Below are 26,960 nucleotides of genomic sequence, written 5' to 3' on the forward strand. Positions count from 1 at the left end.
CTTAGAAGACAACACTAATGAAGCATGGAACTAAAAGGCACCTTGCTGGATTTCCAGGGGAGCACGTTAGAAATTAGCACACCCTCCAGAGATCCCAATCAGCCCATTTCCATTTGGGCCATTGAGAGAGCAACAGAGACGAAATTCCTGCTGTGAGTCATAGTGCTACTGTCATTCCACTAGCATGTCATACATATATTTCAACCATCACTGCCTAAGGCACGTCATCTAACAATAGCATCTGCATCTAGCTTTAAAATCGTCTCACTGCTATATTTAGAAACTTTTTTCCAAACCCACTATCTGTATGACTAGATTCACTGACCTGAGAATAATTTAGTAAAAGAGCTGGACCACAGCTGAATTTCAGAGGAAAGCTGGAGCTATTACAGTAATGGAAAAAAATGAATTAATTTTCCTAAATTACATTAGGTAAAGGATCATTAAACATTGTTAGATCTAATTATTTTATTTCATAATCACCTACTAAAATGAGATTTCATCATGCAGAAGCAAATGGTCTCATTGTTTGTTATTTTACCTCCTGACATGCAATCACAAATTGAGACTTTTTTCCACCAATCATACTGTATATTACAGCGCTTTATTACATTTCTAACGAAAGGAAGGTGAAAGAAAGAGAAGAAAGCAGCTCAACTCAAATCAAAGAAAATCCAAGGTTTTGGCATACATAGCAAAGAAAATTCCCATTCTTTTATATATCTACATTGTTTGAACGGCACAAGATTATATGGGTAAAATCCTGAGAAAATCAAGTAATCTCACATCTCTATTAAAGTTGCAGAAGAGCTTTCAAAAATATGACTCAAACATTTTTATTCAAATTCTTACAAAAGCACATTACAGTATCTGGTCAATGCCATCAACAACGGTCTCATTTACAGTATGTCTTTCTTGATGCCATTTATTTCTCCTAAGAAATTTTGGGAGAAACGTTTCTGAAAAATTTCATACTGTACATCAAGTGTGGCTCTATCAAAACATGGCGCTTTTTCAGCCCAAACAGCCCAACACAACAACAGTGTCATATTTTGCAAATCTATTTGTTGATAAAATTCCATTTTGGTGGCGTATGAATGACATATTTCAAATGAATCACAACTGAGAACCTGAGCTCTGAAAGAAAGAGGTCAGATGAGAACTCCAGCTCTCTAAAAGAAAAACTCATATGTTTCCTTTTGGAAAAACTGTATTGAAGCTTTACCTCAGGGTGTTGCTATTGGCTGAGCTTTCAGCGATCTGTGCACTGGGAATCCATTTGGTTTCATCCACCACAGTGCGTGCATGAGGCAGCCGCCCCACGTCCTTTATAGTCATCAGCATGTGGCGGGAATTCTTCAAGATCTGCACAGCCTCGTCATGAGAAATGCTCCGGAAGCTACGTCCATTGACCTCCAGAATCTGATCCCCTACCTACAAAGATGGAGACAGAGAGTCACTCCAAATGAGACAAAATTAAATGCAACAATGCCTGGCACAACAGCACAGGGCCCACGCACCACAGGAACCTGTTTGAAAGAGCTGCCAGCAAATTTACACGTAGAGATTTCAATTACGGCTGATAACTGATAAACAAGCTGTCCCTTCAGTGTGATTTGTACATTAAATAATTTAATCTGTATTGCCAGAGCATTTGCAAAGTGTGGCAGATAGACAGTTATGAATATCATCTGTCCCGTTTCCAAATTCCCTCAGTAACAGACTGACAGGAAATGAGAGAGTAGACAATGAAGAGAAAGAGGAGCATTCACTGGAAATTATTCAGTTTCATAAATCCATTAAAGGGATAGTTTACCCAAATGTTTAAATTCTATCATTATTTACTTACCCTCATGTCATTGCAAACCTGTACACTGTTATTTTTGTGGTGACTTAAAGATGGGGTCACTATGAACAACTGTATGAGGAAAAAAAGCTGAATAAACATCCTTGAACATTCTCTTCGTTTGTTACATGGGAATAATGACAAAATGTTCATGTTTGAGCTATATACAGACGGATGAGGCTGCAATACTGTATATAAGGGTAATGATTCCATTTCAGGGATAAAGCAAGCACTAAACACATTATTTCTGTAACTGTTCAGTGTAAATTCTTCTATTGTTTTACAGCATATTTCGAGTATTTCAAGGCTGCGATGTATTAAAACTCATCCTGACTTTTTTCATCAAGTCTATAAAATAAATACCCTGCCCGCTTTTGTCTAAGCAAGAAAAATTCTAAATGATGGATGGATGTTCTGTGAAATGAGAAAGAACCAAAACAGAAAGGCCCAGGATTTTAACAGTGAGGAGGAAACAGCAAACCACTGTTCAAATTGAAGAGGAGATTGTCCCTCTTTTAGACCCTCCTTGAAAAAATACCTTGGATATTCACTGAAAAAAAAATGTAATTATTGACATAACATGATTTTTGTTTGCCCAACATTTCTTCGATCACTGGTGCAAACCAAAACTTTTCCATTCCTCCTTTTGTTCTCCTCAGCAAAGGAGAAATAATAAAGAGAGATTAGTTATCGATGTCTGTCTGTTTTCTCTCTGTGCAAACGTTCTTCATGCAGTGGAGTCAGCAGCCAGAACGCACTATAACTCACTGGTGTAGAGAGAGAGGGATAGTGAAAGAAAGACAGAGAGAGAGAGAGAGAGAGAGAGAGACGGAGAGCGAGAGAGGCTGATTTATAAGCTGCAGGAACTCAAGGTTCCTTCATTTACTTACAGAAAGAAAACCACTGGCATTCTTCTACCAACCTTTCCTCACCTTTATCACACCCTCCAACGCTCTGCTGCGCTCTGCATCCCTCTATTCTTTTCCCTCTATTCCACCCTCTGCACCATAACACCATTTTCTCCACCCTCCATCCCACTCTCCTCTAATAGCCCTCTACATGACTACATGCTTTATTAATCCTTTGAGGACAATCAACACTAACATTAAACATTTAGCACACAAATGTATGAAAGCAAATGCAGTATTGTTAAACACCTGAGAGGGCAAAATTTTAAAATAAACACAATGAGACATGCGTTACTTGTTCGTATACATTACCAGAATGGACTTAGACCGTAAACAACACTAAAATATGACAACAGTGCAATGGAATGTTAACTATACACACCCAGTGTGCATTAAAATGTATTTAGACACTTAAGCCAAATTAAAAAAAATATATATATATAACAATAATTACTATTAATAATAATAACAATAATTAATAATAATAATAAATCTTACACCAGCTTAAGTTCTGCTTTAAAATACTTTTTAGAGACTAAATCAATAACCAAACCTTAAACAGTCACACTTATTTAAAAATAAAGCATAAACACTTTTTAAAACAAAAAGAATAGAAAATAATTAAAATGTATATAATTATTATAAATCTGGTACATCACCTACTGTGTGTGAACCTACTATATACATCCACTAAAAATTACCTTAAGATAAGTTGGATAAAATTCCAAAAATGTCTCAGAAAATGCAACAATTCAGACATATTTTTCAGGGCCAGTCTATGTGTTATATATATATAGCAACCATGTGTCCATTAAAATCAAACAAGCTTAATCTTGCTTCGTCCTCCTTTATGTACTCTAATAAATCCCTCTACACAAATGGGATTTTCATATGTGACTTATTATGAGAGCTTGGGTCAGTCCCAAATCAAGACTGAAACACCTTAAGGAGCAATAACTATGCCGGACATAGACATGACCCATATAAGCTCTTGTGAGGCTTCTCACTAGGTCATTTTGTAGCTCTATTTCCATCCCTGGCCGCCTCTGGCTGTCTCTTTGTGTTCTCCAGGTGGGTCTAAATGAAACAAATATAAAAGACTCAGACAAAGTTATTATACAACAGGCAGGCTTCAGGCCCACTCCTTAAATATGCAAACATACTGCTCGGGCCTCGCACATCCATCTGTCAGCTACAGTTGCACTGGACACCGGCAGTAGTGAGGCACAGATAAATGTGTCTGACGGACGTCTGCCACAGATCCAGGTGAGCCCAGCTCATCTCCGAGGGGAACGGACATTAATTAGGCCCAGTGTTGAGCTACGCAGATGGGACAGATGCCGAGCCATCAGTCAGTATTACCTCCAGCGCAGCTGAAAGTTTAATCTACATGGCTCTGAGTTCAGCAGACAGGGAAAGAGTTTTTGGGAAATGTTGGGGGTGGCTGCTTGAAGGGAAATGTGGTTCAAAAGAAAGGAATTATGGAATGAGTTCAAAGGCCAGGAGTTTTCCCAGAAGCTCTAACTAAAAAAGAGCTAGTAGGAGGATCCAAAACTTTGTGGAAAATGTGGTCTTCACTGAGGAAAACTGCTTTGTTCTTCACACACACACACACACACACACACACACACACACACACACACACACACACACACACACACACACACACACACACAAACACACACACACACACACACATATTATAGGCAAGGATGTATTAAATTGATGTATTAAAAATGTCAAAATGACATTATACTTTATATTATACATTATATCTTACAAAAAATATTCTATTTCAAACGACTGCTTTTCTGAAATTTCTAATCATCAAAGAATCCTGATTTTTAATTGTAATCATATTTCACAATACTATGGTTTTTACTGTATTAAATAAATAGCTAAATATTTATATAAAAGTGGGTATAACAAGATGTGCTGTCAACATAAGTAATTATTATTTATAATGATTTAAATCTTATTATTTAAATTTTAAAAACAACATGTTGCCTTTGTAATATCATGCTAAATATATTTTTTTCAAACAGTAAAATGTATGTTTGTACATGAAAATATATATAGATCGTCATTGTACTGCAAGTCGCATAAATTCCACATAAATTCGCACAAATTCCAAATTCCACATCTTTTTATTAAGACACAAAAACATTTGCCTCTGATTCCCATAGCTTTTTAAATTTTAATTAAGCATATAGTTCATGGTAAGTGTGTCTAGCATCCTTTCATTGCTTGAGTTCTTGAGTGGAACCTCTGGTCCACTGATGAGAGGAAGAAGCACTAAAACCCAAACAATTATAGACAGAGCAAAATGAACAGCAACAGTTGTGCGTCCAGCAGAACACTGTTGAGCTAAGTAGATTTATGTGTTCTTGTAATACAGTAAGGTTCAAATCCATCGCAAGGAAAGACTCGTGATTATTGGGGCTGATAATTGCAATATGCAATTAAACAGAAAAAAGTGGGACCTTTTCCAAGTCATTTCTGGGAAAGCTGCAATATGGAGGTTGAAGTTTCAGTGACTTTCATAGTATGTGGTAAGTGCAAGTGTGTATGCAATGTTTTTTGTACGTCTACATTATGCAAGAGCTCTTTTTGTATAAGCTAATAATATCAGCCTAAAACTGGTTTTAATCTTTCATAAGTCATACAATAATCACAAACAAATGTTCTCTTACCACACAGTCTGCTGCCTGCAAGGTGGACTTTCTTTAAAGTAGTTACATCTATTGAAGTTGTGGCACAGCAGGTACTACGTGTAAAATGTATACACGGAATGCAATGCAAGTGGCTTCAGATAAAAGTGTTTATAAAAGGCAAATGTATAAATGTGACATAAATTGAATGTTTCCAGTGTGGAATGAGGCGCCTCCCCTCTACTTGCTACAATATAAAAAAACAACATATGCTCATTGAAAATATGTGCCTCTGCCTACATTTATGTAAAACTCAAAAAACGTAACTACAAATCGATGCAGTTTCCAATTGAAATGAACACTAGTGGCAGTAAAAAAAATTATGTCTGATTTGCACATCCACAGTTTTGATTATTAAAGCCTAATTTTCTAATTTTTAAATTATTTGAGGAATATTATGTTATGAATTCAAAACAATTTTAACATGCTCCGAGATTTAAAAACTGATACTTTTGAATGTGTTGTCACATATAGAGATTCATAGGATTTGCTCTGTAGCTCACGTGATACGATATTGCACTCGAGCTCCGGTACGAACCCCACGAAACAACTAAAATCCCCATAAGGAAGTAAAATAGCACAGCTGCATCAACAAATGTGTTTTTATATCACTTGTGCATTTGTTAACACTATCGGGTAGGTTTAGGGTTGTGTTGGTGTAGAGCAGAGGTCTTCGACCCTGTTCCTGAGGACCCACTATCCTGAAGAGTTTAGCTACAACCCTAATCAAACACACCTGAAGTGGCCAATCAAGCTCCTCAAGACTGCTTGAAAATTGCAGGCAGGTGTGCTTAAGCTGGTTGGAAATAAACTTTCCAGGAGAGTGGGTCCCCAGGAGTAGGGTTGAAGACCTCTGGTGTAGAGGATATTTCCAACACGATAGAGCATTAACTTTTAGCGACACTCCTCAGATATTTGAATTATGAACCTCCGCAATACGTACCTGAAGCAATGTAATATAAACACAGCAATACGTGCCTATATCAACGTAACAAATACTTACCAGGGTAACGCATTGAAACCGCATTTTAGCGCCACTGGACGTTTCTATTTGAAACTGCCTCGAAACGTGCAGTAAGGTACGTAATAACAGTGTTGCAGAAATGTATTTAGAGGCACGTACTTCGAATGAGCCTGGGTTGAAAAAAAAAATAGCAGTACATAGTATATATCGGTATAGCCATTTACACTGAAAAAACAGACAATAAAATATCATACTATTATTTAATTATTCAATATTATACTATTATTTAATATTATTATTTAAAGATAAACATACTGCTTACTAAATAAAATAAGCAAGTTTGTATACTGCACTGATCATGAAAGCAGAATGAAACCATAACAGTAAGAAATATATACTACTACTACTGATAATAATAATAATAATAATAATAATAATAAGCTTTCTGGGGGTCCATATACTGTACATGATTTTAAAAACTCTGCTCTAGAGATAAAGCAACAGTGAAAAAAATGTCACGATCAGCTAATGGCACAACAAAAATACAGTCCAAGCTACTTGCAACTATCCTGAGCTGTGACGTTAGAGACAGCAGACAAAGAAAAGCATCTCCAACAGTCCATTTTGAGCTATTAAGAGCACTCCAAAAGAAATTGGGCACTGGTAAAACATTTACCAGGCCTATAATACAATGAAATATCAGAGTATATGTAATTGTTGAATGGCTAGTAGTGGAGAAAGAAGTTGTCTGCAACCAACTGGTGTAGCTGCAGCATCTACCACCAGAGCTGCAACTAACACCCAACCAAACCTTGACTCTGTTGATCTATAACCATCTGTCCTCCCTTTCCAAAATCTTTACGTTTCTGTGTTCAGATGAGTGATTCTTGTCATTTCAGTGCAGATACACCAGATCTCCTTACACTGCCATCCTGATCCAGAATACGTTCAACAAAACCGTCTCAATGTTGTGTTGTTTCACTATCCTGAAATGAAATGTCTGACTTTTTATCACCAGCACAAGTAAACATCAGCCCTGGCATGAGAAGATTACAAATCGACCCTTTTGTTCATATTTTTGCCATGCAGCAATGCGGTGAGAATACAAATGGATGGTTGTGAACATGCAGAAGCACGGAGCTGTATTACCAAAAAGGTAAAATATTTATCTGTCTCTGGTGGGGCCGAATAATAACGAATAAGTCAAGCACATAAGGTTACAAAGAGAGACAGAAACTGAGAAAGAAGACTGGTAATATCATGTAAAATAAACAAAATAAAAACACAAAGAGTTGATTATTACGAACAAAACAATTCATCTCAACAGTTTAAAGCAGACTGCTGCTATGATGAAGACTCAGGCTTGTGATATTTTCCAAAAAGCCTACCCGGCCCATTCTCCAGCTGAATGGAGAAAGAGGAAACATCTTTCATCTTTTTGTCCATGGATTGATGCCAAAATGTTAAGAGCTCGCTCAATCTTTTATGAGGCCAGCTTTGGATTTAGTGTTGCTTTGTTTCTACATCTTCCCGTTTGGCAGAGGCCACCTCAACCAATATACTCACACCGCAAATTTAATTAGACACACGAAATGCAGTTATGCCGAACGCCAGCAACACTTTTGGCTACTTGTGGCTTTTCCAAAAAATAAAATCAGATGTCAACATGTCTGAAACAATTTATGTTTGTTTTAAGCGAACATATGAAGAATACTTCCAGTCAAAACACAATGACTTGCAGTTTCAAACATGATTAACTTTCCTGTCAGATGTTAGATGGCATGTAAATTTTTCACCCAGTAAGTGAGCTGTTTTCAAAGACATTATTGATGAATCACTGACTGACTGAATCACTGATTGACTGATGCCTTCTAGCAACCTTATTAACAAATCACTGCACACTGCTCCCATCAAAAAAGATTTTGATTGAAATAAGGACTTGTCTCAAGCAATCGTCTCACGTCTGAGTCGAGGCACAAATAATTGTATTAAAGTCATAGTAGGCTCTCAAATAGTCTAATATTTGTCAAGTTAAGTTCTCAAATGTTGACTCAAGATATTTTACCTTTAGTCCGCTGTACTCTGCAGCAGACCCTCGGTCCACTCCGGTGATATAAATGCCCAGAGCATACTCAGCACCTCCACGGATCATCAAACCCAGAGATCGCCCATCATCCAGTGAGATATTCACCTTGGGAAAGAACACATACATTTGTATATTATCATGCTCATCTCACTTGTTTATGTATTCATTAACAAGTCTTCACAACAGCGCAACTCCTAAAGCAATCTAACAGTACACGTCCAATTCATTCCCCAGCTGAGCAATAGGTTCCCAGGGGAAACTTTGGGATTGATAGCTAAGAAAGAGTTGAAAGTGTCAAAAAGTTCAGCTTTATACAAATGAAATGAAAAACAGCTGTGACGTCTGCCACAAGTGTTTCAAAACCTGCCGATAATGGTGGAGTTTTTGTTGAATTCAATGCATAAATCACAGCTACATATTTCTAGATTCATCTTAGATTCCAAACTCAGCTTTGCACTCTTTCATTGTCACTAGAATATGGCTGCATTAACAAATGTATCATTTATGCTATATGTTTAATTTAAATAATTTTTTCTTTACTTTTTTCCCATCTGTAATCTCTTGTAATTGGATACATTTATTAGTTTCATTAACTTTAGACACTTTGGCCCCTGTGAAAAAGTCTTGTAAAATGCTTTTCACAATGTTACTTATACAGTAGCCTATATATATTTTCACTAACAATGTCCACTAGTGAATATAGAGGTATGTCTGGAAAATGTTTAATATTTTCATTATCTTCTCAAATAACAAGTGCATAAAAAGTTTAAACCTGGAACATAAGTGAATTGAACAAAATCTGTACAAAACATGTAAAACACATTGGATTATTGGTTAGCGGGTGGGATATTTACCCCCTAGTTGAGACTGTGGTTGCACACTTCATTTCTCTCATCAGTTATGGATGCCCTAATACTAAAGGAAAATGCTGAGGCAATGAAGAGGAGGTGACTAAAAACTGACTCACCCACCCATCAGGATTCTAGTGATGTTCGACCTGAATGAAATAGCAATAAGATTCAAGTCTGGAATGCAGCACAACCAACCACTAAACCCTGATGAACATTTACCAACAAATCAATTAAAGCTGTTTATCATCTCTCTATGGGCTTGACTGTGGGTTTGATGTGATTATGTTTCATTAGTTCTCATTCAGATATGATTCTCATCAGCATTATTCAGACTAACTACGAGCGTACATTCTGTTTCTGTTTGTAGCGTAATGAAGCAGCCACTTTCTGACCTCTTACAGAGTCATGCGCGTTTCACAATCCCTCGTAGTTTTGTCTGATTGGTTACACTGATGTAATGTACTGCTTGTTGGCAGGATCTACAAAGAATTCAAAGTGTCTCATGACCTTAAATGTCAGCTCTGCATACAGCACTAAAATACCAATATTATTAAACACAAATGTACATGTGTCTACACAATTCAGTACACAAACATCCTTATTCATTCCTCATGCATTACACATAGTGTGATAAATGGGTAATATGGATTTGGCTAGTTCATCTGAACTCAGATGATAGTTCAAATGGGTCATATCAATCACATTGACATAGAGAGCATTTCAGGTGAGCTGGGCCCAAAGCATGCCTGAAATAATCTTTCAGCAGCCCCACATCCAAGCCAAAACAGCACAGACCCCTGCTAAAGAATCTCTGCAGCTAACATGCTCCACTGCCTCCATCCAAAACAAATAGATCACTGTCAGTGCTTGTAATTAGGGCTACCTTGAGTCATCCATAATCAAATCTGAAGAAACAAACAGTTTTTGCTGTTGAATTAACCAGTGTCTGAAGTTTAGACAGTTATTATGAGTTAAAATCTCTGTGATTTATGACATTATAGGTTTTATAGGCAGTTGAAGGAATAGCTCACCCAAAAAATTAACATTTTGTGATCATTTACTTAACCATGTCGCTCCAAACCTGTATAAGTTTCTTACTTATGCTGAACACAAAAGATATTTTGCAGAATTTTGAAGAACCAAACAGTTGGTGTCCCAATTGACTTCCATATAGGGAAAGAAATACTATAGAAGTCAATGGGGACCATCAACTGTTTGATTACCAGCATTCTTCGAAATACCTTCTTTTATGTTCAACACGAAGAAAGAAACTCCTGCAGGTTTGGAACAACACGAGAGTGAGTAAATGATAACAAAATGTTCATTTTCGGGTAAACTATCCCTTTAAGGTCCAAAATAAGGTCTGCATCTGTCGTGGATTAAGTCAAATTTATTTAGCATTATTTAAAAAAATATATATTATTATTTAATATTATTATTAAATATACATAAAATATATATCTCTAACAATATGATTATTTAGCTGGTTTTAATTAGCTGTGATTTTTCTCCACTTTTTTTTTTTTTTTACTTATTTTCTCTTTTCTGGCTTTTCTGGTGAGTATTACACATATGTGATGCCACATGGCCAAAACTCTTCCATATGGAAAGGAACCTTTAGATATGCAATATAAACCTCTCATGATACATTTTTAAATTTGTGAGTCACTGACAGGTGTTGTATTTAGTACATTTAGTGGCAACTGTTTAGGGCTTTTCAGACGTTGTCAACAGTGTTGTGATTGGTGACTGCTGTCCTTTGGGTGTTTTTAGCTGAAGAGGCAGAATATGGGATGAAGGTGTGAGAGGACATAGTGGGCAACGTTGATGTATGCGTGTGCATGTTTATGTGGCTTATGAGGACACAAATTTGTATAATGACATGGGTATGACAGAGGTATTACAATATGAAGGTGGTTTATGAGGACACTGCCTATGTCCCCATAATTCAAAAGGCTTAAAAAACATACTAAATGGTGTTTTTTTGAAAAATGCACAAAGTCTCCTGTGAGGGCTAAGTTTAGGTGTAGGGTTGGTGTAGGGCAATAGAACACACAGTTTGTTCAATATAAAAACCATTACGCCTATGGAGAGTCCCCATAAACCACAAAAACCAACATGCGTGTGTGTGTGTGTGTGTGTGTGTGTGTTAATGCACCTACAGAGAAAAAAAAACCCTGCAGAGCTGGTTTGTAGTTAGCAGAAAGGAATCACTGAGGCATTACAATCATTTCTACACTCGTTAGAGCTGTCATTTTAAATATGAATAAACTGAGTAACACAACATGTAGAGGGAAAAGCCACAGATGTTTAGTACTTTACAACATCACCCTGAATTTTAAATGGCTTACAGTACGTTCCACTCAATCGGTCAACATGAGCGGCCATTTACACTCACCTTCTTCTCAGCACCCTCGTGCCGAATGTGTGTGTGGCCATGTTGCTGGATATCCGAGTGTCTTCCTCCTAAGCCATGCTGCTCCACCAAATCTGGTGGTGGGGACACACTGCGGCCCTGAGGGTCCACCCATGTGTACACGTGATTGGTCATGTAACCACCTGGGATCCGTCCCATAGAACAGACCGACATGGAGAGCTTCTTAGAGCCTTTCAATACCTGTGAAGGGAAAAAGATGTACGATCGGCTTTTGTTTCGGTACGCATTACAAACCGAACGATTCGTTGGACTAATCCTATTATATTTGGAAAATAAAAGAGCTTAAAGTGTGTGAAATATAATGTTCTCAGTGCCACTGCGCTCAACAAGACAGCCCAATTGATGTAAAAGGCAACGTGCTGTCTGCCCAGTGATAACCTCCCCTTGTTGGGGTGTGTCGAAAGACGATGATCTTGTATAGTCTTATATGTCATGAATCTGGTCTATGAACTTCCGTTAACTCACCACCAGAGGTCACTCGCTCACCACATGGACTCTTGCATCACACTAACTGTTGCACGCCACCTCAGACTACAATTCCCATCATCCATTGCACTGACGACACGCACAGCTGATTGCACTGATCACACACCCTACATAAACCATGGACTTCCTCTTCCTCTCTGCCGAGTATTGTATAGCGTATATCACTCTCCTAGCGATAGCTACTCTACGGAGCCCACTTAGTTGTCATAGTCTTGCCTTGTCTTGTGTGTTTTCTAGTGTTTTGATTCTTACCCGTGTTTCCTGGATTAACCTGTTGCCTTGCCATTCGGACTCTGTTTGCACCTCTCTTGGACTACTGCTCGTGTACCTGGATTCTCTCTCTGCCTTGCCCTGTTGGATATTGTTCGCCGATCGTCGACCCACGCTTGCCCTAGGATTACTCTTTGTCTTGCCTGTGATGTTCCTCTTTGTCATTGCATGAACCTTGCTAGTTTTGTGACCTCGCCTTTGAATAAAGCCTTGCATATGGATCCGCACGTCTCACGTCTTGTTCCCCCAGTTACAGACGATAGACAGAGATATTGTCAAAAACATCAATTATTGGCAATATTAAGAGGATTTGGCATTTCCAATTAATGTAGGCCTGTTACATTTTTATTTTTATTAGGCCTATTATTATTATGAAGTTACTTTTATTATTAAAGGGGACCTATTATGCAAAAGTCACTTTCATAATGTGTTTGAACACAGTTGTGTGGCCGCAGTGTGTGAAAACAACCAGCCTATAATGGTAAAAATCCACCAACTCATTTTATTATAATCTAAAAAAATTATCAACAGTCTCTCAGAACGAGCTGTTTCAGATTCTCCCTCTGTTCACGTCACCGAGGGGAAAAAGTCCCGCCCATTACTGATCACTTGCTGTAGCTGCTGAAGATATACAATAACAGTGCCAAAGAGGCTTTTCAAGTGTTGTGTTTTGGGATGCACTAAGGAACATAGACCATAGACTCCCTCCATCTGAGCCTGATGAAGCTGTGGTTAAGTTTGATTGTTTAAGGAAATGTCCTGTAAAAAAATCGGTAAAGTCTCCAAAACGTGTAGGGATCAATACCAACGTTTCGTGCGTGAACGTCAGCTCCAGACTAAGTAAGTGTCACGCGTTTGTTTTCCAAATTGCCCTTCTGAAAGAGCTTCTTGGCACTCTGTAAGGCTAATAATGTTAAAGCTACCATCGTCTCTGCCTGTTTTCAGTGGTGCTATCTTCATGAATGTTCCTGAATAGGAATGTGGTAGTTAAAAGTTGCATATGAAAGCAATGTGAGTTGATCGCTTGAGTTTGTTGAGCTCATAATCACGAGTGGGACTTATAAAGTTTGTGATAGCATGCTATCACAGCTATGTTTTTATTTTCATCCTGCCGTGCTTCCGTCTGTGTAATTCATGAACGCAAATTTATTATGCACAGTACAATCAGATGACTGACTTTGAAACAGTAAAACTTTGTTTTCTGTAAAGATATCCGGGTTGTACTAATCGTGGAATGTTTATTTGCAAAGGCTAGCACTACTAATGCTGGAGTGTGAGCTCTTGAAGCTCCGCCCTCTTCTCCGGGAGCAACAGCTCATTTGCATTAAAGCTCCTCCTCAAGACTGCACAGTGATTTGACCTACTGTAGAAGGGTTTCTGCGTTCATGGCCTGCAAGAGCCAAACAAGTCCAATAAAAGATCTTACTGACTCTAGTGCAGGTCTCTTGTGAATTGGCTCAAGTCATGTAAATCAGACCCACCACCTCCCTGTACTGCTCTCATCTCTAGAAATGTCCACAGACATCCATCTCTGACATTTAATATGCTTTATAGGGAAAGAGCTGGACGTCTCAGTGGAGTTGGGAGTCGTTTTTTACAGTGCGACTGCGATGCAGATGCAGAGACACCACCTCCCTGCACTGAGCAGAAGGTTCAGACAGACACCAGATTTTGAGGTCCCTTGGAAAGGTTGGATCAAATCACTTAGAATTATTTCCAACAGTATTTGCAACTCTGTGTTTGGGCTTCCTCAAAGCAGGCAGAGGAGGACAGGGAAAAAAATAATAAAGAGAATGAGGGGTATAGAAAGACAGGGTTGCCTGAGTCAGTGCTACAGAGAGAATAAGAACAGTAGCCAGTGATTCTCCTTGGAGAAGCTTGCTGACACTGACTTCAAATGATCAAGACAAAGACGAAGCACTACAAAGATTATGAGTAAGGACAATTAGAGACATATGGAACATGTTGAACTTCAGAAAGCTTCTCAATCAAGATCAAAAGCATTCACTGGCATAAATGTATGAGCAGACAGAGCCACGCAAGTGAATGAAATCCCTCTGGCTCGCTCACAGAGAAGCACCCATGTTGGTCATTTACATGGATCTACATAGATTAACATAAATGTTTAATTGGAGCAGAACAACACATTCAGTGTTGCTTTTTCTGGTGCTGTTGCTGCATGAATTATGAACAATGGCATGTGTGTCCTGGTTTAAAACTGCACTCACAAACACTTTTGAGCAAAGGTAGGCAAGGGGCTAAAATACGAGCACCAAACCTGTGAAACCGCATGGAGCAGCCTCTGAATGGAGCACTTGACCAAATGTGGTCAGCTACATAACATCACCTCAGTGTGCAAAAACAACAGCACGGACTGCTAGCAGAGCTACTGAGCAGATCTCTTACATAACAGACAGTATGTGGGGAGTTTATAGCCATTGAGTAAGAGAGACGGAATAGGAGAGAGACTCAGTGCTGTGTGGATGTACAGCGGATGAGTCACATTATTCTATCTTGAGAAAGAGTAAGAGGGTTCAAAATGTATTTTCTAAAATAACAGGCTTTTCAGATGTCAAAGAGATTCATCATTACATCAAACCTCAAACATCGAACTAGTTAACCTTACTAGAGACATTATAAGGAGAAGAGACTTACTACTCAAATATATTTGAAATAGAAAATAAAGGAGTGCTAAATATTGCAGCTGTAGTAGTCTGACTTACAGCTAAATAAGAAAAGCAATGATATGGTGACTGAAGTATACTAACAGCTAAAATAAGTTTGGTAAAAGTTTGTTTACTTGATTATGCATGAGCATTAGCTGAATCAAACTGAAAGTACTGCTAAAACAGCACAATGTACAATATCAAATTGTGTCTAAATTTTATTCCCAATTTATGTAAGTGGAACATGATCTTGACAACCAATTTTGGATATTTCAGTGTTTCCCCATTCAAGTAGATTAGTGTTTGCATGACAATATATAGTTACCAAGATGGCCACGTAGTGGACTTTTTAGTCAAGTCAAGTCACCTTTATTTATATAGCGCATTTAACAATACAGATTGTGTCAAAGCACTTAACAGTATCAAATTGGAGGATAGAGTGTCAGTAATGTATAATGACAAGATTAAACACTCCATTTCCAGTAAAAGGCATTTCATTATTGAATTCAGAGATGTCATTGTCTAGCTCAGTTTAGTTTAAATAGTATCTGTGAAATCAAATTGACGATAATCGCAAGAAATTAAGCGTCCCCAACTGAACAAGCCAGAGGCGACAGCAGCAAGGAACCAAAACTCCCTCTGTGACAGAATGGAGAAAACAAACCTTGGGAGAAACCAGGCTCAATCGGGGGCCAGTTCTCCTCTAGCCAGATGAAACCCGCAGTTCAATTCCAACCCCAGCCATGTCAGATTGTGTAAATGGCTTATCTGATTCCCATGGTCTTGCCCCGATGGGGCATTTTAATTTAGAATTTAATGTATTTGTTATATTTGTGTTTTATTCATTATTTGAAGTTTTTCATTTATATGATTTATTCATTTTAAAAACGTTTTTCATGAACGTATGCTGGAAAATAAAAAGATTTCCAGAGCAAAATTAAGGTGATTTCTGAAGGATCACATGACCCTGAAGACTGGAGAAATGGCTGCTGAAAATTCAGCTTTGCGTCACAGGAATAAATTACATTTTAAATATATTTAAAATTAGAAAACAGTTATTTTAAATGGTAATAATATTTCAAAATATTTCTGTTTTTGCTGCATCTTTGATTAAATAAATGCAGCCTAGTGAAAAATAAATATACTAAAATGTATTTCAAATACAGTTATATCATGCTAAGTCTACTACAAATACATTTACATAATTATGTATTTAATAAAAATTCCCTGCAATTGTACCTTTAGTAAACTAAACCGGTATACTTAAAATCTGATAAACTGATACAACTTATTGTGCAGAAGTGGTGCTGAAGTCCAACTAAATATATAATGAATATATTTAATTGCACTAAAGTGGAACTATTTGAAGTATACCTTAGGTAAATATCTTGCATTTAAAGACCAATATTATTCAAAAATCATTCAATCCTCGTCAATGACATTAAAACACATTTTAGGCTTGATGTTAAGAAACGTGCATTGTGCACAAATAGTACTCCAAAAAAAGTTTAATTATAATTTTTTATGTCAGTAAATATGTTAGATTTGAACTATGCATAGTATAAAATAAATGTATTTTAATATTTTACATTTTAAGAGGGGAGCATAAGAGACGCCTTTTAAAAACACACAAAAAAATCACCAGTCACCATTCAAGTAGGTAGGGGCTGCTTGAAAATACCTGGAGGCATTACTAAAATTGCCATGTCCATGATTTGTCTTATAGGGATGCATTCACAGCCTTCCAGAACAAAAACACCTGTTTAAACTAATTTTTGAGGGAGACATAGGCAGATAGGAGAGAGCGAGAGAGTGAAATTGAGGGCGCCTGACAAAGCTTTAGTGAATAAACCATAAGCCAGTGTCTCTTCATCACAGTGGCAAAGGACACACATGACATTTCTGTGCTGAGCCTCAGCAGACGTAGCCCTCTTCCGATAAGAACGTGTAACAATCCTATTCCCCGCTCCTACCCGACCAGATGCCAACTGAGACCTGTGCTGACCTGGATATAATGAGTGGTGACAGAGTCGGCGATGACGATGACGATGATGATGATAAACAATGACCTCACAGCCTTTAACACGGACGGGTCTGCTTACTCATTCTAAGCAATGCAAATCTGCCGCCACATTCGCAAACACTGAAAGCTGACAGTAAAAATATTTTAAAATTAAAATGGTGGAAGGGTCACAACCAAAAGGGTCAAGGTTTGACTAGTTAGCATAGCATGTTTGCCCCTGCTGGCAGATGCTGTAACTGCACCATTATGAAGCTAAAAGGTATCTTTTTTTAATTGCTGTCAATTTACTGTTTATTCTGATGAAACAAAATTTGCAATTGTAAGTATATACAAACTGAATTCCAGAAATGTTTTTTTTTAATGAAAACTAAAAGACTTTCAAATCAATTTAATTCACAATAGAACATAGAGAACATAACAAATGTTTAAACAGAGAAATTGTACACTTTTATTCACTAATTGAGCTCATTTCAAATTTGATGCCTGCTACAGGTCTCAAAAAAAGTTGGCACGGGGGCAACCATGGGCTGAAAAACAAAATATTCAGATATAATAGTCATTCTATTATCATTCAATAATATTCAATAGTCAGCTGGGAGAACATCTAGCAACTAACTAAGTTAATTGGCATCAGGTCTGTAACATGATTAGCTATAACGAGTCCAAATTTGACATTCTTGTTGGAAATCACGGACCCCATGTCCTCCGGGCTAAAGAGGAGGGAGACCTTCCAATGTGTTATCAGCGTTCAGTTCAAAAGCCAGCATCTATGATGGTATGGGGGTGCATAAGTGCATACGGTATGGGCAGCTTGCATGTTTTGGAAGGCACTATGAATGCTGAAAGATATATAAAGGTTTTAGAGCAACATATGCTCCCCTCCAGAAGACGTTTATTTCAGCAGGACAATGCAAAACCACATACTGCAGCTGTTACAACAGCATGGCTTCGTAGTAGAAGAGTCCAGGTGCTGAATTGGCCTGCCTGCAGTCCAGATCTTTCACCTATAAAGAACATTTGGTGCATCATTAAACGAAAAATACATCAAAGATGACCACAAACTCTTCAGCAGCTGGTAACCTATACCTGTAACCAATATCTGGCAAGAATTGAAACAAATTCCAATACCAAAACTCCACAAACTCATAACCTCGATGCCCAGACATCTTCAAGAGATGTCTGGGCATCAAGAGATCTTCATCTTTATTTTGTGCATAAAATTGTAAAATTTCTAAGTTTAAACATTTGTTATGTTATCTATGTTCTATTGTGAATAAAATATTGGCTCATGTGATTTTGAAATTCTTTTAGTTTTAATTTTATTCAAATTTAAAAAACGTCCCAACATTTCTGGAATTCGGGTTGTAATACACATCAGTACACACAAATTGCATTGATGTCGTTTTCAGTCTGCCAAATTTTATTCACAGTACAGTCACTACTGAAGGGTTTGAAGGGACTATGCATGTCTTGTGCCCCATCAGCCAATCAATATTGTAGTGATGTCATTTTTACCACTAGCTTCAGAGTTATTATCCTGCCTTCAAGTACAGCAGGGAAACTTGTCATAATAAAGCCCAAATCTTAGCTGCATGTCACACATTCAATTTGAAAAGATAACACAAAAGCAGCCTAAACAAAACAAGCAAATACTCTATATTGTGAACATAAAACCCAAAAATGATTACATCCGAATTAGAAATTATTCATTTCTATCCTTTATTTACACAAGGTATCAAACATGTTTGCGAAACATGAAGCAAACCATGAAAGACGAGTATGTAACTTTACATTAAGTGTTTTATACATCACATTTTTTGAATAACTCAAAACAAAATCATTTATTATAATTCACTACAGAGTTGATTGCTCACTGACACTATATACAGTAGATGATATATTATTTGATATCATATACATTACAGATAACTCTTTCTGCAATGTTTAAATAGTTTTCAAATATGACTTTTCTTGATCATTGATGTGTTGAGAACTTACAATATTTCACTTGAATTGAAGGCCACATTAGTCACGTGGAAATTACGGCTCAGAATATTCGGTAAAAGATGGCAGATTACAAGTCCAGTACTTCCAATGGGTGTTCCTAAAAAAAGACTACAGAGCTACATAATTAATACAAAATGTGGATAAGACAGTTCAGAACATTTTTATCTTTGTAAGAATGTAATAAGAAATGTTCATATTTAAATCTCTTACTATTGATCACAGACTACGTGATATCAGTGTGATAAGAGACACATGTGAGACTTTGGGGTTTTCTCTCATGAGAAAAATCTGAGAAAAAGCAGACAAAAGTACTAGTTAAATTAGGAAAAATAATTGAAATGTCAAAGAGATCTCATTTGTAACCCAGAGATTTGACTACAGATGTGGCCCGTCCTCTGGGCTTCATCTGAGCTCATTCTGCTCTCAATCTGTTTCCTTTTTTGCATATCAATCATCACAACTGCAAATGAATGGAATCTACAATCAACTGTACAGGTTCTCTCATTAGACAGTACATACTGCAATTAAAGATGAAACACTTTGAATCTTGTAGCTGACTTTTCAGGTTGAAGTGTAAAGAAACACCATAAAAAAGCACTGTAATCCAGTTTTACGCGGATTAATGATTAAACACAATGTTTTCTGTCGCAGTTTCAGTATCCTAAACCACAGGGATCCGTGGACAGTTTCGGAACAGCCCGTAAAAGCTTCACAATATGTGCACTACCCCCTGAAGACTTCAGACCTAGAAACGCCATTAAACAGTAAAAAGAAAAAGTAGGTCTGAAGCACACCACTGAAAATAAATGTCAAGAAAAACAACCTTCAATCTTTAACATGAGAAACTTTTGGAACATACATCTCAGCCTTCCCTCTCTCAGATTAGTTTATCGCTAAAACACGGTGATGATGCTAAATATCTTGCATAGTGACCTTTAGAGCACTAAACCTGCCATAAAGAGCAAATCTTAAAACATTCTGCCTCTTGTGATAAATCAAGCTCATGCTTTTCATTCTTTCCTCTCAGTTTCATTTCTGTACCTCAGCTCATTTGTCAAGCCTTCATATGTTACTCATTCTCTGTAAATCTGGATGTAAGACTCATATTGTGTAGAAGGAAGGGCAGAGGACTTTTAAAATTTCATGACCCATTCAAAAAGGAAAAGGTCAAGAGCGTATGCCTCCAGGGAGGCACGAAAATATCTCACTTGAAAAGTTTGAAGGCAGAAAAGATAGGTGAGATAAATATAAACATGTTATCTCTGTTTGCAGAGAAGGTGTACTGCATACAGTATGTTCATTTTCAGCTGCTGATAAATACAAAAAGGTTGCAAACATGCCCAAAAGGAGCTTTTAACACAAAGCAATTTATTTACTGTGAAGTCTGAAAACAAGAGAGACTTGTTTATTTCCAACTCTCCTCATTCTTTAAAAGAAGAGATTTGAGGATCTCAGAGCATTTCAGTCACCTGGGTTGCCAATATTTTAATTTGCTTGTTTATTGTTCCATTAACTGTGGCAACGCAGTGTGAAGACAAGCAAATAAAAGACGCACACTCCATTAAAATACTGATAGCACCTATTACCGTCAGTATAAATTTAGATTTTAGATGTGTTTAGTACACGGTCACATAACAGCACTGGAGAAAATGGTATGGCCTCCAAATAAGAACAATAATAAAAGAAAACAAAACAGATAAAAAAGAGACCCTAGATGAAAAGCCCATCGCTTTTCTTTAGGATTCATTATTTTTCAGCATAGCTCGCACTCTAAACTCAGCAATGAAGTGTATACTGTACATACAGTCACAAAAACACTTTGACAGTGAATTATTGCTTTGTAAATAAATATTATATTTATTCTAAAAAATATTAATGACTCATCATGCCCTACACATTTTTGTCCAATCAACTTCTCTCAAGAATGAGAATCAGCACAACAGTGGTAAAAAATTAGCCAGCTAGCATGACCTCCTTGCCAACAGGCTACTTACAAAATTCTTAAAAAGACTGTTTAACTAAAGCTAAATCTACTTAAGCACTGTAAGTCTATTTAATCACTGCCTAACACAAACTTTCTCTGTCGCTCACGTTTTGTACATTCACACTGCCTATAACACATGAGCACACAGCTCTGCTACAAATGTTTTGTATTAACAGAACTGTCAGTCACTACAAATTCAGGAAGGCTCTTCCTCACCATTTCGTTCAGCGTTTGAAAGCAATATCTGACGGGCCCAAGACTGGATAACACCACCAAACGGTAAGAGAGTTTAACAGTGAAATGCACCACTTAGAAAATGCAATACATGAAAGTATTCAGCTTTCACGGATAAAAATTTGAACCAAACATTCAATTCAGAGAAAGTGATATCCATTCAGGCAGGTGCCTGGGAGATTTTTTCTTTCTCTGTGAAGTATTGGGTTAAAAATGGGTTACAAAACTGGTTTTGCAAAGGAACATGGAATTGGCTGGGTTGTACCGTAAAATAAGGTAACTAAAAGGGCAGATAAATTTGCTGTCACCATCAATATGCATGGAGAATTACCTTTGTCTACCATTTGCAATTGCTCTTGCTCTCTCTTGTAGCTTCATGTCTTAAACTCAGTCATTTCAATTCAATTTAAATAAAAACAGAGCTACTGTGCATCCACGCAAACAAACTGTCATCTCACAAAAATCGCTGTGATTCACTGTTGATTCACTGACATGATTCAGTGCAGTAAATGCAGCATATGCACAGCCAGGCACTTAGTACAGATGGAGTATATGTCACTTCCAAGGGCAGCAGTCAGACACGTTCTGATACCTTGAATCAGATGTCTGTGTGCTGCGAGATTGATCCAATATCTGTCAAGGCCAGCAGGCAGCAACAATAGTAGACAACTTTACCAACTCATCAGTACGAAAACGCTGTCCTCACTGTGGTAATTGCTGTTTTGGGGCTCGAATAGAGGGAGATCAAAGTGATGCAAACATAAACGGAAAGAAATTTAAACAGGCAGCCAAGTGTCACGACAGAGGTCGAACAGTAGCTGGTTGCAGTGCTTCATTTCACAGAATTTCAAATAGTTCTAGTAGGTACAGCTTTATACAAAGAGCAAAACATCTCATCAGTGAGGCTAAAGATGATTAATGCCTCTCACTTCACAACAACTCAGTCAGCCATTCTAAAACACCCACAGTTTTAATTACACAACTTTGTAAAGCTCTAATGAAATAACCGACATTTACACTACCAGGCAAATTTTTGGACACACCTACTCTTTTGCATTATTACTATTTTACACTACCATAACAGGGTAGTATGGGAATTATGCAGTGACTAAAATTATTAAACACAATCAAAACTCTCTTATTTTCTACAGTAGACACTAGTTTAAAAAACTTTTGTGGTCTACCTCATCAAAAAAAAAAAAAAAATTAATTTCAAGCCACAATCATTACTGATCATCTGTTAAGAAATAATATGCCTTTCTATATTTTTTAAATATAGAAACCTTTTTAAAATTGCATGACAGAATACAGAAGCACAAGGTTTAAGGTATGAGACAGAGTGAATTTGTATTCTAAATGAGTGCAGAGCGCGACGGGGTGAGATGTAGTCATTCGCCAGGGATAACAGGAGGCAGAAAAAGAGACAGGGCACACAAGCCGGCAAACAAGAATGAAAGAAAGAAAGAGCAATGATCAACTAGTTCATTCAAACCCAGCAGGAAGGCCAGAGGTGTGTGCACAGGCAATCTATGACCACAAACTACAAATGTTCATTCTCTACAAGAAGGTAATTATAAAGAACAAGCTAAATTCCCCTAGTGCAGACTCAGACTCACTGTGATATCAACTCTGTAAGAAAAGTTCAACTTAAATACAGCTAAAACACCTAAACTGACTTAACTAAAAATAAGGCAACCTGTTGCAGTCAATGCTAATTTAACGCAAAACTGAAACAACTGAAAACTAAAGAACTTAAAAATACAAACTTTATTATTTCATCACGTTCGATTTTGAATTATTATTTGCCTATTAAAACTAGAGACAAACATATCACCCGGATAGGTAAATATATTAAATCCCAGAGTTGCAATGAGATGCACATATAATTTTACACACAAATCTCAAAAACAGTGAGATCAACAATTGCTAATTCAGCAAAAATATGAACTCTGAACCATGTGAGCAGCAACAACCTCAACAGCAAAAAACATTTGGACAGATTTTGAATTAAAACCTGAGCATCTCCTATTTAAGTAAGGCCACTTTTTTTGCAGGTTGGATTTTTTTACAGTTGGAAACGTCTTTGACTTTCCCATTCTCCAGTGGAAGCATAAAGCTTGTGTTGGTATAAATAATGTAGAATAATCAGACTGTCAAGCTTTAATGTTCACACAAGGTCTTGCATTAGAAAGAAGTTATTTATTCATATTTACAGTAGGTCTGTTGTGACTTTTTGTCAAGAAGGAAAAGTACTTTGCAACATCATGGTTTCTAGAATCCTCTCAGCTAAAACTGAGGGAAAAGAGGTCTCTAATCGGCTCTACATCTATCGGTTCCTCCGGCATCCGTTTGGCCTTTTAAAATCTCCATGACAGTGCGGCAGATGGACTGTGTAAAACTCCATTCCCATCAACCTCTGCCCCTCCCCTCTCAGTATCGCTCACTCTCCCTCTCTTGCTCCAAGCTATGATAAAAAAACCATCTCTCTTGCTTTGATAAATTGAACTTATCTTTCACCGACCCATTCTGTCTTTGATGATCCTCAGTGGTCAGAAAACAAATCAGCTTTTCATTATTCTGACACTTGCATAATTACAAACTCTCTCCCCACAGCATTATCTCTGACTTTCCCTCTATACGTTACAAAATGGTCAACGTGCATCATGGTGGTGAAAATAACGGTGCCGTTAAACTCTGTTTGTTCCAGAGCCATCAGATGTGGAGTGCACAATATTTTGGGCTTATGTTCTGTGTGCTGGGAATGAGATGGGGGTTGTTATTAGCTATTCACATGACTAGGGAACTCTCAGTGCTTAATGTTAATTCTACTGAAAGAGATAAATATAGGGGATCAAGATAAGACTTGAAATACAGGAGAGTACAAGCAGCTGCATCACCATTACTTGCATTGCCGGCACAGTTTGTCATTGAGAATAATTACTTAAGACTGGCAGGTCAATAGGGGTGAGACTCCAACAGAGAGAGAAGACGATGTGACTTTACCTGCTGTACTTCTTTGTCAAATCCCCTGTTATTCAGCAGATCACTTTAAAAAAAACAATGAGCAAAGCTTTAGTTATGCAGATTTAGATGACTGAACAGGATTTGAGTGTGTTTTTGCTAGGCTGTGATCCCTTATATCGCATCTAAGAGTAATCATATTAAATTGGAGTATGTGAAAAGTCAATTCACGTAGCGATTAAATGAAATAAACGAATCCCTGGCGCTTCGATTTATTGTAACCCACCCATTGACGCACCTCATCACACGCCAAACTCTCTGTCAGAACTAATCAAAGCTCACGGTTGAGGCAGCTTTGAGTGTGTTCTCTGGCTTAAACACTGTCTGCTTAATTAACCGCTTTTATGAATTATTCAGGACCTAATGGGAAGCAGAATGGATCCAATTAATAAACGAGAGCAGGAATCCCAACAGGAGTGTCTCTGAACACCCCTATTAGCTTAGCACGCAAACAGGAACTATGGCAATTAACGTGGAATGATGATGCTGGAAAAACTGCTGGAATTCAGATAAAAAGGATTTTACCATGTAGAATAGTGCGATTAGTCTTGTCAGGCTGGAACAATTAGCACATAAAGAACTAGTCACTGGTCACAGTGAGAGGAGGAACAACTGGTGACTGAATTTGACCAAACTTACAAGGTTTGTGGCATCAAGAAGGTATCAACATTTTTTTAGGCACGTAAACAAAATAGCTTCAAGTGTAACTGTCTGTATATTCTGCTTTGTTTCCAGAGTTATGTTCATAAAATAATCCGTTTCTACTTATTACATTTGAAAGGACAGATATTTTGACCACAAAGAATAACTAAAACAGACAGTTATTTGTATTGCAGACTGATGCGTTATTATTTTAAAAAGCTAATGGGGCTGCACAATTAATTGAAAACCAAAATCATGATATGGCTTTGTGTGATTATACAACCCGAATTCCGGAAATGTTGGGACATTGAATAAAATGAAAACTAAAAGAATTTCAAATGACATGAGCCAATATTTTATCCACAGTAGAACATAGAGAACATAGCAAATGCTTAAAAGGAGAAATTTTACACTTTTATCCACTAAATGAGCTAATTTCAAATTTCACACCTGCTACAGGCATCGAGGTTATGAGTTTCTGGAGTTTTGGTGTTGGAATTTGGTCCCATTCTTGCCTGATATAGGTTTCCAGCCGCTGAAGAGTTTGTGGTCATCTTTGACGTATTTTTCATTTAATGATGCGCCAAATGTTCTCTATAGGTGAAAGATCTGGACTGCAGGCAGGCCAATTCAGCACACGGACTCTTCAACTACGAAGCCATGCTGTTGTAACAGCTGCACTATGTGGTTTTGCATTGTCCTGCTGAAATGCACGTCTTCTGGAGGGGAGCATATGTTGCTCTAAAACCTTTATATATCTTTCAGCATTCATAGTGCCTTCCAAAACATGCAAGCTGCACATACCGTATGCACTTATGCACCCCCATACCATCAGAGATGCTGGCTTTTGAACTGAACGCTGATAACACACTGGAAGATCTCCCTCCTCTTTACTTTTTTTGAGACCTGTAGCAGACATCAAATTTGAAATGAGCTCATTTAGTGGATAAAAGTTTACAATTTCACCATTTAAATAATTTTCTCCATTCCAGTTATGTTCTCTATGTTCTATTGTGAATAAAATATCGGCTCATGTGATTTGAAAGTCTTTTAGTTTTCATTTTATTCTAATTTAAAAAAACGTCCCAACATTTCCGGAATTTGGGTTGTAACATCGCAAAGGCTGTGATGAATAAAAAATAAATTTATACATATCAGTGACATGCAGTGGTGTTCATGTCTAAGTCACATTTTCTTGGTTAAATAAAGTATAAATCTCATCAGTTTAGTGTTTTTAAACATTTTACATTTATTCCAAAATAATACCTCAAAGCAGTAACCATTTAATATATATATATATATATATATATATATATATATATATATATATTATTTAAACAATTATATATTTTATTTATTATATAACTGGTGTTCAGCTGTTTGTTTTTTCATAATAAACTTATTTTTTGAACATCAGTCATTAGAGCTTGGTAAACTGGTCAGTGGTCACAGATGTGTAGAAGTACCTTTAATTTTAACAAGCTGATTGCTCACAAAAAAAAACCTCAGATCATGTTTGATTTTGACTTGACAAAATGGTGATATGTGTGTGAGTTTTTTTAATAAGTCTTCCCATGAACGCCATTATATTGTTCATCCAGACTGATTCGTGAACACAGAATGTGCAAGAACACAAGAGGTGGGATTTATCACATGAACCAATCACAGCTGAACATAACCAGTCATATCACATGACTTTCCCCCATTCATTTTCAATTGCCCCCCACCAAATCCCACCGCAGGCTTTAGGGGCTCTGTTAAAACTCAATGGGCTCAGGGGAGGCGAGAGACTTTACGGAGACAAGAGTTTGGTGTTGCTGTTGC

At 37.3% G+C, this 26,960-nt stretch overlaps 1 protein-coding gene across 1 annotated transcript in view; it reads right to left on the reverse strand.

Annotated features, from left to right (window-relative positions):
* The window catches only part of LOC306870701 (whirlin-like), a gene marked incomplete at both ends in the record, with an annotated part of 51,555 nt that overhangs the window by 19,019 nt on the left and 5,576 nt on the right, over positions 1-26,960 (reverse strand). The window contains 3 exons of the mRNA XM_079418126.1: positions 1,226-1,434; positions 8,495-8,620; positions 11,765-11,983. Coding sequence (XP_079274252.1) covers positions 1,226-1,434; positions 8,495-8,620; positions 11,765-11,983 — 554 coding nt within the window. The remainder of the gene's footprint in view (positions 1-1,225; positions 1,435-8,494; positions 8,621-11,764; positions 11,984-26,960) is intronic.

Source organism: Barbus barbus, assembly GCF_936440315.1.
Source record: "Barbus barbus genome assembly, chromosome: 6".
Taxonomy (NCBI): domain Eukaryota; kingdom Metazoa; phylum Chordata; class Actinopteri; order Cypriniformes; family Cyprinidae; genus Barbus; species Barbus barbus.